Source organism: Pecten maximus, chromosome 12 (assembly GCF_902652985.1).
Source record: "Pecten maximus chromosome 12, xPecMax1.1, whole genome shotgun sequence".
NCBI classification, from domain to species: domain Eukaryota; kingdom Metazoa; phylum Mollusca; class Bivalvia; order Pectinida; family Pectinidae; genus Pecten; species Pecten maximus.
The window spans coordinates 19327381-19340716 of NC_047026.1; the positions used below are offsets into that span (position 1 = coordinate 19327381).

At 37.5% G+C, this 13336-nt stretch overlaps 1 protein-coding gene across 1 annotated transcript in view; it reads right to left on the minus strand.

Moving 5' to 3' along the window:
* Nucleotides 1–13336, minus strand: part of LOC117339611 (E3 ubiquitin-protein ligase MARCH5-like) — an 87316-nt gene that overhangs the window by 34762 nt on the left and 39218 nt on the right. The window contains exon 4 of the mRNA XM_033901298.1: nt 12194–12380. Within this exon, the coding sequence (XP_033757189.1) occupies nt 12194–12380 (187 nt within the window). The remainder of the gene's footprint in view (nt 1–12193; nt 12381–13336) is intronic.

Below are 13336 nucleotides of genomic sequence, written 5' to 3' on the forward strand. Positions count from 1 at the left end.
ATGTATCTGATAGGAGAATTCCTAAAACAAGAGTGTGCTAGGAAAATGTAGTATTGTACACATGTGTCAGCTGAGTTGGAAGGGAAGGATGGGCTTCGTGAAAAGGTGATAACTTAAGCATTACAATAACAACTGTACACAGTAGTACAATAATACTCTATTACCAGACTGTGTAACATTCAATGTAGCAAACTGCTAAATTTGTTACTCAAATCTGGCATTATAGTTGACACTATAGGTAGATTTGCTTCCTGGTGAATGTCATAAAGATCTTCTCGTACAATGACTGTCTCATCCTCAGAACTATTCCCTAACATACTGAGAATGACAATATGATGGCATTCTAATCTTATAGTCAGTAGAGCATCAAAATCAACAAAGGGCAATTACTCTGTATAATGTTTAGTGTGAGACTTGATTTCAGTAAGTCATAATCCACAATTCTAAGATGTAATGAACCTGCATATTAAGTTTCACAAAAGGCACAGTATAGGCAAAAGCTACACAAGCAGACCAAAAAACGTTAAGGAGAATAAGAAATGGGCTCCAGGACATATTTTGCTTTATCAAAGACACCTGCCATGCAAAACAAGACCAAATCCAATTATCAAATGTAACTTCATTGCGATTCGGTTCCTGTCATTAGTATGCCGGCTATTTGGTTCCCATCATTAGTGTGTCCCAAAATTTGTAAAGGAGTTCTCTCCCTTCGTTCTTTACACTTCCGGTGATCAGCCCGACATTTACAAAATTGAAAGTAATTTCAGGGAGTATTGAATTTGATGTTACACAAAGCTGACTTTCAGCTTAAGTTTTCAGCGGTTCCAGTTAGTATTTGGTTAGTGGGATCATCCATCATAAAGAGAGCCTTTGTACACGCGAGAAGTTCTCACGAGGGGATTGATTTGTCTCTTGGACGTCACCTGGCTAACATTTGGTGGCAAGGTAAGGGAGGAATGAAGATTGCTGAGATTCCCAGAAAAATCAAGCAAATGTTGACTCTTGACGACCCTCCTCAGATTTTAGTGGTGCATTGTGGCGGTAACGATATAGGTTTAACCACTTCTTGTGTATTGCGTCACAGAATATTGGCTATTTTAAAAAACATTTACACATTGCTCCCTTGTACCAAAGTGGTTTGGTCCCAAATTCTTCCTCGTCTGTCGTGGAGAAATGAACGTTGCTCTCTGGCATGTGAAAAGATAAGATGTCGAGTTAATAGCCAAATTGGGGCTGCTGTAATACGTGCTGGGGGATGGTATTTCAGATACCCTGAAATATCTGCTACCACACCAGATTTATTTTTACAGGACGGGGTTCATCTAAACAGCCTAGGTAATGAGCTATTTTTATTTCGTATACAACAAGGGTTACAGAGAATGTTGTTGGACAAATTACAGCCGAGCGCTTCCCCTGATTTTCCAGAATGTGGCCCTTGGTTGATTTTTTAACTGCATTGTAAGGTGGCAGATGCATCGGGGTTTGATTGACTAAATTTATCAGTAATGTTTTGTTTGCAGCTATCTGCTGGTTGCCATACTCGCCCTAATCTAGGGTCGGTAACTAAGCTTTGTGACTAATCTGGTCAATTTGATTTTGGTGACTAATCTGGTCACGCTGACTAATCTGGTCAATCTTGCTTCTGTGACTAATCTGGTCACTACGACTAATCTGGTCATTTTGTTTTATTGTGACTAATCTGGTCACACTGACTAATCTGGTCAACCTTTTAATTTGTGACTAATCTGGTCAACATTTATTTGTGACTAATCTGGTCATTATGTCTGTTCTAGTCTTTTAGTTAGTTATGGCTAATCTGGGCCCTATAATTCATCTGGTGATTGTGATTAATTTGATCACAGCTTAATATTGGTACTCCTAGAATTTTAATTTGTATGTATTTGTTAGATATAAAACATGTCATTCATTCTTATTTAATCGTCATTTTGGTCATGGCTTCTCATTCCCCAGTTGTTGGGTGTTCCTACCGTCACTGTGGTGGCGGTGCCTGGTCTCTGCCTTCAGTTTCTTCAGTCTTGCTTACCAGGCATTTGGCGGAATTTTAGGAACACCTCAAATGTTTCCAATAGACTTTGGATTTTTCCTGACTAGCAACAGGTGAATGATCAATTTAATGTTGCACATATATATTTCTTTATTAATGCTACTACCCATATCAAGGGCTTCTGTTCCCAGAGCTCTCGAGGGTTTTTGGATCATAGTAAATCCATTTGGATAATTTTGCTATTACCCATATCATGGGCTTCTGCTCCCAGAGTTCATGAGGGTTATTGGAAGCCATGACCTTTATAGGCCAATTAAAAGTATTAAATTATTTGATGTCGTTTGTTATTCTTTTACTATTTGATAAATGAATTTAATAGAGTAACATATTAAATTAGGGTATCAATAGTCACATTCTAAAAATGAACTGGGTTAGTGGTTCATTAAAGTAATATGAAAGTTTGATTATAGTCTTCATTAAGTTGCATCACATTTTGACATTTAAAAGAAGCCCTAGAATATCAAATCAACTACTACAGTAGGTGGGAAAAGCAGGGAGGTTACTATCAAGAAAAGTAAAGACTAGCTTATCGAATGTCATGAAACATTTTTACATGGAAACTATTAGGTAAAGTGCTTTTCCTTCAGTAAACTGAACTTGCATGCACAAAGTACATTGGATCAATGAATGCTGTCGAGAATTTGAGAGATGACTTGCCTTGAATATGTTCTGTTAGATATAGAAGTTATAACACTTCAGTAAATCTAATTTATTTTCAGAAATACAAATGTAGTTCCCCCCCCCCCCCCCCCCCCCCCCAGTCATACTTTTTGCTACAAAGGCATGTGATCTGGATTTGAATGTAGTCCTTGTGTGTTATAGAAATATAGATTGCAACATCTTCTTTTCTCCATTCTCTCGATAATAGCGCCTGCTGCATAAGGAAATAGCTGCTAAGATTTTGAAGTTAATTTTGATACACAAGTGGATTTTTACCCTTGAGACACATTTGTCCTACCCTGCAGATTTTCTATTCTATATTGTACTGGCCAAAGTACATATATACAAGCTTGAAATGGCTTGGGTGAAAAAATTCTGAACAACTTGGCTCAGTATGACTGACAATGAATTGGGACAGCTCGCCATTAACAGGAACGGCCCATGGAAGCATTGGATATCAATAACTAATACAAAACCAAGTCATTTGGGTGCAATGAATTTTTCATCAGAAAAGCTGCTATACTCCCTCTAGTCTATGGTCCCATTCACCAAGACTGTATCACCGTGGAAACAGAGTCCATAGTATCTATACCAATGGCTTATTGTACTGGGAGGCTATATTTTCTACAAATGCGGCACTATCTAATTAAACATTCATTACACCATCCATACTGAGCAGAGGAACTGTTCAGCCACTAGAATACTCTAATGATTTAAATAGTTTTTTCTACCTTTTAAAGTTTTTTTTCATGGATCCATTGTTAAAAGCCTGATTGGCTTAGCAGATGATGAATGCCTTATATTAGAATAGTTGCATTTTTTTTAACTCGATAACAAAACAAACACAGGTACAGTTTCATAATATTCATGTAAGGGCAAAAGGAATACTATGTTTGTAGCTGTGAAATTCTAAAAACAAAACTGCTTAAAAAACAGATTGCAAGACTTGTCAAACTGACAAATATTTTAAAAACAGTTAGAGGGCAAGCAACAAAAACGGTGAAAAAGTTTTATGAACTAAATACAAAAATCTTGTGTTAATTAATCAATATATATTATAAAGAGAAATTCCTTAAACATTGCATGTACAATGTATTATTTCAATTTTCATTATATATAATGAAGAATTTAATATCTCATATTTACTAAAAAAAAAATGAATTTAAAACAACTGGTGAAGCTAACCAGCCATTACAGACAAGTTGTATAATGAACTGCCAACCCACAGCCAGGTAACATTATTCTGGTTAGGAACAATAACATCATTGAATTATTGATACTGATGAGTTGTACTAAATAATTCAACCCATTATGTTGACATATTGAGTAACAAAGCATTTTGGAGTGAACTAAAAACAGCAAAATCAATTATTTTATTCCAGTTTGCCTATAATACGCATGCAATAATAAGAACTAGTCATTAGATTTGATAGATACTACATCAGTCATTCTGTTGTTGGCCTAATTAACTGCACTAGCATGGTCCAATGCTGAGCAATGAGCAATTAGAGAAGAATATCTCTCTCCCTTCATTAGGGCCCTCATTAAATTACTAGAGAATCACAGATGATATTTAAGAAGAGATGCAAAAACATATTTTTTTAAACAAAAACTTCAATAAAGGAACACCTGCTATGACTTTGAATTATTCCCTTTAATTTTAAATATCATTTTTTTAAGATTTCAATGTATTTTTTACAAAGAACCTGAATGATGCCAACTGCCGTCTTGCTTGGAAAAAAAACTTTCATTATTACGAAGTCTAATAATTGCGAATTCCTAATGGCTAACATACAAATGTCAAAGTGCTTTAAAACTTCTAGCTTATTCTAAAGAGGAAATACAATTTTTCTATGCTTTGAGAGTGAATGCTTTGCCAAAATAATTTCTGTTTAACCCCCCAAAAAATACATAACTTTCAAGATTGCAATTTGGCAATAAAATGGCAAGACAAGGTCATATTCATCAATAAGGCTTTAGTTCACCCAGGGTGTAATCTTCATCAATAAGGCTTTAGTTCACCCAGGGTGTAATCTTCATCAATAAAGCTTTAGTTCCCCCTGGATGTAATCTTCATTAATAAGGCTTTAGTTCACCCAGGGTGTAATCTTCATCAATAAGGCTTTAGTTCACCCAGGGTGTAATCTTCATCAATAAGGCTTTAGTTCACCCAGGGTGTAATCTTCATCTTTAGTTCACCCAGGGTGTAATCTTCATCAATAAGGCTTTAGTTCACCCAGGGTGTAATCTTCATCAATAAGGCTTTAGTTCACCCAGGGTGTAATCTTCATCAATAAGGCTTTAGTTCACCCAGGGTGTAATCTTCATCAATAAGGCTTCAGTTCACCCAGGGTGTAATCTTCATCAATAAGGCTTTAGTTCACCCTGGGTGTAATCTTCATCGATAAGGGTTTAGTTCACCCAGGGTGTAATCTTCATCGATAAGGGTTTAGTTCACCCAGGGTGTAATCTTCATCGATAAGGGTTTAGTTCACCCAGGGTGTAATCTTCATCAATAAGGCTTTAGTTCACCCTGGGTGTAATCTTCATCAATAAGGCTTTAGTTCACCCTGGGTGTAATCTTCATCGATAAGGGTTTAGTTCACCCAGGGTGTAATCTTCATCAATAAGGCTTCAGTTTACCCAGGGTGTAATCTTCATCAATAAGGCTTTAGTTCACCCAGGGTGTAATCTTCATCAATAAGGGTTTAGTTCACCCAGGGTGTAATCTTCATCAATAAGGCTTTAGTTCACCCTGGGTGTAATCTTCATTAATAAGGCTTTAGTTCCCCCTGGGTGTAATCTTCATCAATAAGGCTTTAGTTCACCCAGGGTGTAATCTTCATCAATAAGGCTTTAGTTCCCCCTGGGTGTAATCTTCATTAATAAGGCTTTAGTTCACCCAGGGTGTAATCTTCATTAATAAGGCTTCAGTTCACCTAGGGTGTAATCTTCATCGATAAGGGTTTAGTTCACCCAGGGTGTAATCTTCATCAATAAGGCTTTAGTTCACCCAGGGTGTAATCTTCATCGATAAGGCTTTAGTTCACCCAGGGTGTAATCTTCATAATTAGGCTTTTGTTCCCCCAGGGTGTAATCATCATTGATGCAACTCTAGCCTAAAGTTTATACCTAACTGTGTAACAAAGCTAGCAAGCATTAAGACTACCTTGGTGAGAGTGTCTAGCCTTGCCATGAATTATATTCACAGGCTTAAGATTAGTTGGTGACTAATACATGGGTCTATTCCGTGGACAGGGATATCTCAAACCGAGTGTAAGAGTGCTGGCCAGTCAGCATGAGGGTTGCCGAGTGCTGGCCAGCGAAACTCTTAAACAAGGGTTGAGATATCCGTGTTCGCGGAAGAAACCCATGTTTGATTATTTTTCTCACATAAATCCCCCCTCACCCCCTGTATGTGATCGTTTTATCTTTTCCCTGGCAACTGCGGGATAACTCTGTGAAGTATTTGAGAAAGTCATTTCTTACCATGAATTCGTAAAACGTTATTGTTCCTTACAGCAAATTTATTCACCAAAACAAGGTTGGATGAAGGATAGTTGATTCTTACCATGGATGAGATATACTCATTAATACTGCATTGGTTGAGGACAGCCCATTCTTATCATGAATGGGGTGTATCACAAAGACTAACTTGACTTGAATGTAGTTGCATGGTTCTTACCATGAATGGTCTATATTCACAAAGACTAGATGGGCGGGGGACGGTCACTTCATCCCATGAAGTGTCTGTATTCACAAAGATTAGCTTGGCTGCAGCAGTCAACCCTAACCATGAACGGACTATATTCAACAAGACTAGCTTGAATGGAGGGTAGTTGCATGGTTCTTACCATGAATGGTCTATATTCACAAAGACTAGATTTGCGGGGGGCAGTAACATCTTGGTATGAATGGTCTATATTCACAAAGACTAGATTGGCGGGGGGCAGTAGGCAGTAACATCTTGGCATGAATGGTCTATATTCACAAAGACTAGATTGGCGGGGGGGGGGGGGGGGGCAGTAACATCTTGGCATGAATGGTCTATATTCACAAAGACTAGATTGGCGGGGGGGCAGTAACATCTTGGCATGAATGGTCTATATTCACAAAGACTATAGGTAAACCCTAACCATAAATGGACTGTATTCAACAAGACTAGCGTATTTAGGGAGGGGAAGCCAATTCTTGCCATCCATGGGCTGTATTCACCAAAGCTAGCTTGTCGATTACCTGGCACTAACTCTGTCCAATAATTGCTGTACACTGGCTTGAGAAAATGGATTGCAGTGTTACATAATTATCCCATCAGTCTTACAGACCTCCATCTCTGGTCAATAACAATTACATAAAACATGTTAACAGCTCCCCTCTGGACCCTGGATCAGCCCCAGCAAACTAATTCTTCCACTCACATTGGTACAGAAACCAATAAAATTGTGGTCCCTTGGGAGACATAAAGGAAATTAATTACCTTTGCTTTGTAAGCAAAATACTCAGGAATCATCACAGCTACACATGATAAATATTGCACAGTAACTATATTGTGATATGAAAAATAAAAACTGTCCTTAGATATTTTCTTCTCGTTTAATGTTGATAGACAAACAGTGTGATGATGGCACTACCGTCGTTAATCAAACAAATATTGGACCAAGTTTTCCACCATCCCAAGTATATATGGTGAAGACTTGTTAGCTTGGACCAAGTTCTTTGACAATCCCAGGTTTCATATGTTTCAAGACTTGTTAATTGTGACCATGGTATGTAACATTCTTGACTTTTAACAGTATTTCCTCCCCTCAAAAAGGTGGGGTCGTTGCAGTGTTTTATAGCAAGTTTTACAACACACTGGACCAAGATAACAAAACGACAGGGCAAACATCACTTCCTTATCTAGTTTGTTGTATAGTTCCTCGGTCAATACTTCAGACAAGTATTTTTTTTAACTCATTTTGCCTTAAGTCTTTGTGTTTTGAATCAATATTAATACAACATCATATAGGTTTAGTAGGCACTATGTAGCTGGTGTACAAACATATACAGACTCATGTAAATTTCAGGTGCTGATAACACCAAAGACCTAATAAAGACTTGTATATATGTAAATCTGTAACAAGCTGGACAGGGCTAAACACCAAAGGCCAAGGTAGCTCAAACGGTTAAAGTGTCCGTCTAGAAGTTCTCGAGTCCCGCTCTAGTCAGTGCAATTTACCTTTCCTGTAATATTTGGTGCCCTCCTAAAATATTCACAGAAGGTGAAATAGGGTCTTGTGTGTCTTCGGGGTCGAAGACTTTGTTGAAGGAGGGAAGAATGTAGGTAGCAGAACTAGACTGGGCTAACAGTGGTGACCAGATAGTTCAAATGATTAGAGCGTCCGTCTAGAGTTAGGTGGTCTCAAGTTCGAGTCCTGGTCTGGCCATTACATTCTTCCTTTCCTGTTACATTTGGTGCCCAACTAAATACCCACGAATGTGATTTGGGGTCTTATGTGTGTCTTTGGAGTCAAAGATTTTGTTGAAGGAGGGAGGAATGAATCGAAGCCGTAATGGACTGGGCTGACCAACAGTGGCTACATAGCTTTGGAGGTTCTGACAGGTTGGAGTTCCAGTCTGAACATTTTCAGATCTTTACACTTGGTATTTACCTGTGTTTTATACTATAAGAACAAGCTGGAGACAGCTTTAGGACTGGATCCGAGTCCTAGTTAGGGCCATGATTAGATATGTCCAAAAACAATTCCAAGTATGTATACTAAACACAATTTCTTATATCAGGAATGCAGGATCATAATTTCCTAATTTTACTAATTATACTAAACTGATTAAGTGCACCTCACCGTCAACACTTTGAATTCAGTTAGGCCTCTAATTTTTATGTATCTTCTGGATTTTTTTATTTTATGGCCCCTAGTATCACTGGCAATACCTTGAAGGACAAAACTGCTGTTGCAGTTTTTATCATAATTTAACATGTACTGTGTCTATTGTACCTTTCATGCAATCCTTATCAAATCAGATTTTAAAATGATACAATAATATTTTTATCACATAATATTGTGAAAAATAACATTAGAAGTAGGTTATTTGGGGTTTTTTTTGTTATGTTTTTATATGTTTTCAGATCTAAAAGATATTGATTTCAACTCAGTAATTACTTAAAGTCTGAAATATTTCAACAAATATCTAATAGCAAGTACAAGTACCATTCATGAGCGGAAGCTGCATTAAAATGTGTTCAGCTCATGTTACTTGTTCACACTTCCCTGTGTCAACATTTGTTTACATAAACCATATCCACAGAGAATGCTGTTAAATAAAAAGGCCCTACCTAGCGATGCGTTTCCATGGTTACCTGTCTGAAAAGCATCTTTTGATCACTAGGATAAAATCATTAGCCAATCAAATTGCATTATTCATCTGCTGGGAATACTGGGGATGTCAATTATTTCCTTGACACAATCAAGATTATAGAATAAAAACTGCACCCCAAAAACTATTTTCACAGCAATATCAAAATGCTGTTTGTTCTATGTAGAGTCATTGTAAAATCGTAAATGTAGTTTATGTACTTGTTGCAAAATATGATCCCATGGCAACTGATGTAGGGAGTGACGTCCACTGGGTCCTGTTGTTACAAGTACCACGGCCACTCCTAGCTCCTACTGAAAACACACCTTGTGATGACTATAAATAGTGTACTCAGATACAGCATCTGCTCCTCACATACAAATATAAACCTTGACCTTGACTTCAAACAGGTAGAGGTTAAATGAAAATCAGTAATCAGTAACTGACAAGCTGAACATCATTTCACTTTTTTTTTATCCTTAAGTAAAACTAATACCCTTGTGAATTTCACAATTGGGAAAAAGAAAAGGGAAAAAAATTGAGAGAATGAAATCAGATAGATTATTAACACAGCTTAACTGTTGTGACCAAATAAAGATTTTCTTCAGGGTTTTTAATGTAAAGTTAAACTTTATTCATTTTACAACAATTGCTGAACAAGTCATATCAACTTATATTTGCCATGTTTGTTGGCTTGGATGGAAGTGCACAAGGGATCAAAAAGTGGGAGGAAATCGGAGAAAACCCTATGTTATCTGGCAGGTAACCCCATATAGGGTTTCAATGAAGACCTTGTACTTTGAATTTGATATTAGAGCTACAGAATTTTACTGTGGCAGGTGGAATTTTGCAAGTGATAAGTAGTGTTTTCTTTTAGGTCAAAGGTCAAAATGAAGGTTAGAATTGGGCTACTTTTTGGTACACGACACACCGCCTCACCTGGATGAACATTTAACCCAAGTAAGAAGTTCCAGTGACAAGTTATGATGGACATAGAGTTTGGACAAGGTTTTTCTTTGATGTAGGTCAAAATGTAGGTTACAATGACCTACTTTTGAGGCCCATGGGCCTTAACGGTCACCTGAGTTTTGAAATATTTCTGTAAATTTGACCCTTTTTGACCCTGCCCACCAGCCCCTGGAGGCCAATAATTTCTTACCACCAAACTGTCTTACAAAACTGCTAATTCCAATAGAAATGACACAAATGATAGTCAAAAATGTGATTTCCTTATATAAACAACTGTAAAGGTTACCTCCTCCAAAGGGGCAAACATCCAAACCCAGGGTCATGAAATTCACAATTTTGGTAAAGCACCTTAAGACCCTTCCACCTATGAAAAGTATTTGATTCTATCTTATTTGGGTCTTGAGAAGAAGATTTCTGAACTTTCAGCTAATTTAACCCTTTTTTGGTCCCACCCATCAGCTCCTGGGGGTCAGTCAGGGCCAACATGTTCATACCATTAAACTGTCCTCCCATGCTGATAATGTTAACAAAGTTAGAATGAATTCCAATAGAAATGAAACAAATGATAGTCAAAAATGTGATTTTCCTATATAAACTATAGCAAAGTTGACCCCCTCCCCAGGGGCAAACGTGAGACCCCAGGGTCATGAAATTCACAATTTTGGTAAAGCACCTCAAGACCTTTCTACCTGTGGAGAGTATTAGATTCTACATTATCTGGAAGTTGAAAAGGAAATTTTGGAAATTTTAGTCAATTTGACCCTTATTGGCCCCGCCTTTCAGGCCCCTGGGGGGTGGGGACCATAGAATTCACAATTTTGGTTGACCTTTGGCCATGGATGCTTCCTGCCAAATTTTATTCAATTTGGTTCAACGGTCTTGGAGAAGAAGTTGAAAAAGTAAATTGTTTACGGACGGATGACGATGGACAAAAGGCGATTAGAATAGATCACCTGAGACTTAGACTTTGTCTCAGGTGACCGACTTTGTCTCAGGTGACCTAAAAAGACACTGCTTCACCTAGATGAATTCTTGATGTAAGTATAAAGTTCTTGTGACAAGTTATGTTACATAGATTTCGGACAAGGTTTTTCTTTGATGTAGGTCAAAATGTAGGTTACAGTGACCTACTTTTGAGAAAAGACACTGCCTCACCTAGTTGAATTCTTGATGTAAGTATAAAGTTCTAGTGACAAGTAATGCAAATGAGAGCACTCAGAAAAACAAGTGTCGAGTGTAAATGGACAGAAGGACACAATGTAGCCCTATAGTCTCCCCCCCCCCCCCCCCCCCCCCTCCCCCTTCCCTCCTGGGGGAGGACTAATAAGAGAGAGCTATAGACAGTGCTGTACAGTGTTATTATTGATACATCAGCAGAAGACGATGATGAGAACTCCTGATGTTGTGTGTAGAACTATTGGATTTTACTACTGTCAAAGTGTGGTCTCTTAATTTCCAATAACATCAGACAGCATAATGTCATTTTTGTCCATTTTATATGTTTTTATATTTCTGGTTTGATCCTGTACATTTATTTTACGTGACATTTGGCAATAATAACACGATAACCTATCTATGTTGGGGCCACATTGCTAGGAGGTCATGCTAGAGTAGGAGGCCATCGCCATGTTATAGAATAGGGGTTAGATCCCCAATGACCTCCGATTTTAGACCTGATCCAACTTCCTCTCCAGTCATCTTCTTCGATATAATGGAATCATTTATCTAAGTAGGAACAGGTTCTATTTCTGTGCCAAATATACCGGTAACAATATGTAGGATATATGGAGACTACTGGTAAAAACATCAACTCTTCTGTGACACAAAAAAACATTGGTACACCAGTAGTGCAACATACAGCAATATCATAGAAACCTGTTAAAGAGCATTGCCAAAAGAAAGAATATCTATTCAAGCACAAATAATATGCACAAATTGGGTAAAAATTCACGATATAGAAAACATCCTAAGGATACATATTTTGATTTTGCAATAAAAAATCATTATATTTGAAGAATTAATTTTTTAGTTTTCTGTTTTGTCCCCAAAAACGATATACAACACATGTATATATGTTTTGGTGGTGGTGGAGAAGACTTGAAATATTATGTAGGGAAAACAACACAAAACAGACAGGTCACTTACCATCAGAAAATAGGTAGTTGAAGAATGGCAGTTTGGCAGAGTGTTTCCTCCACAATCTCAGTATATAGTCCTCCCAATGAACCATCTTACCCAGGATCAACATGACAGGAATGGTGGGCAGGCCGATGAGGAGGAACAACGGGTCAGCTCGCTCCATCACATTTAAACCCTCCTTATGGCCTAAAACCTGCAACATATCAAAGTACACTTTCCTGAATATTAATATACAAAGGAAGGTTTTGTCTTCTGAATATCTTATACAAAGGTTGTGTCACTGATTACCTTATACAAAGGTTGTGTCACCTGAGTACCTTATACAAAGGTCATGTCTCCTGAGTATATTATACAAAGGTTGTGTCACCTGAGTACCTTATACAAAGGTTGTGTCACTGAGTATCTTATACAAAGGTTGTGTCACTGAGTACCTTATACAAAGGTTGTGTCACTGAGTACCTTATACAAAGGTCATGTCTCCTGAGTATCTTATACAAAGGTTGTGTCTCCTGAGTACCTTATACAAAGGTTGTGTCACTGAGTACCTTATACAAAGGTTGTGTCACTGAGTATCTTATACAAAGGTTGTGTCTCCTGAGTATCTTATACAAAGGTTGTGTCTCCTCAATATCTTATACAAAGGTAGTGTCTCCTCAATATCTTATACAAAGGTAGTGTCTCGTCAGTATCTTATACAAAGGTAGTGTCTCGTCAATATCTTATACAAAGGTAGTGTCTCGTCAATATCTTATACAAAGGTAGTGTCTTGTCAATATCTTATACAAAGGTAGTGTCTCCTCAATATCTTATACAAAGGTAGTGTCTCATCACTATCTTATACAAAGGTAGTGTCTCATCAGTATCTTATACAAAGGTAGTGTCTCATCAGTATCTTATACAAAGGTAGTGTCTCCTAAATATCTTATACAAAGGTAGTGTCTCCTCAATATCTTATACAAAGGTAGTGTCTCCTCAATATCTTATACAAAGGTAGTGTCTCATCAGTATCTTATACAAAGGTAGTGTCTCCTCAATATCTTATACAAAGGTAGTGTCTCCTCAATATCTTATACAAAGGTAGTGTCTCCTCAATATCTTATACAAAGGTAGTGTCTCCTCAATATCTTATACAAAGGTAGTGTCTCCTCA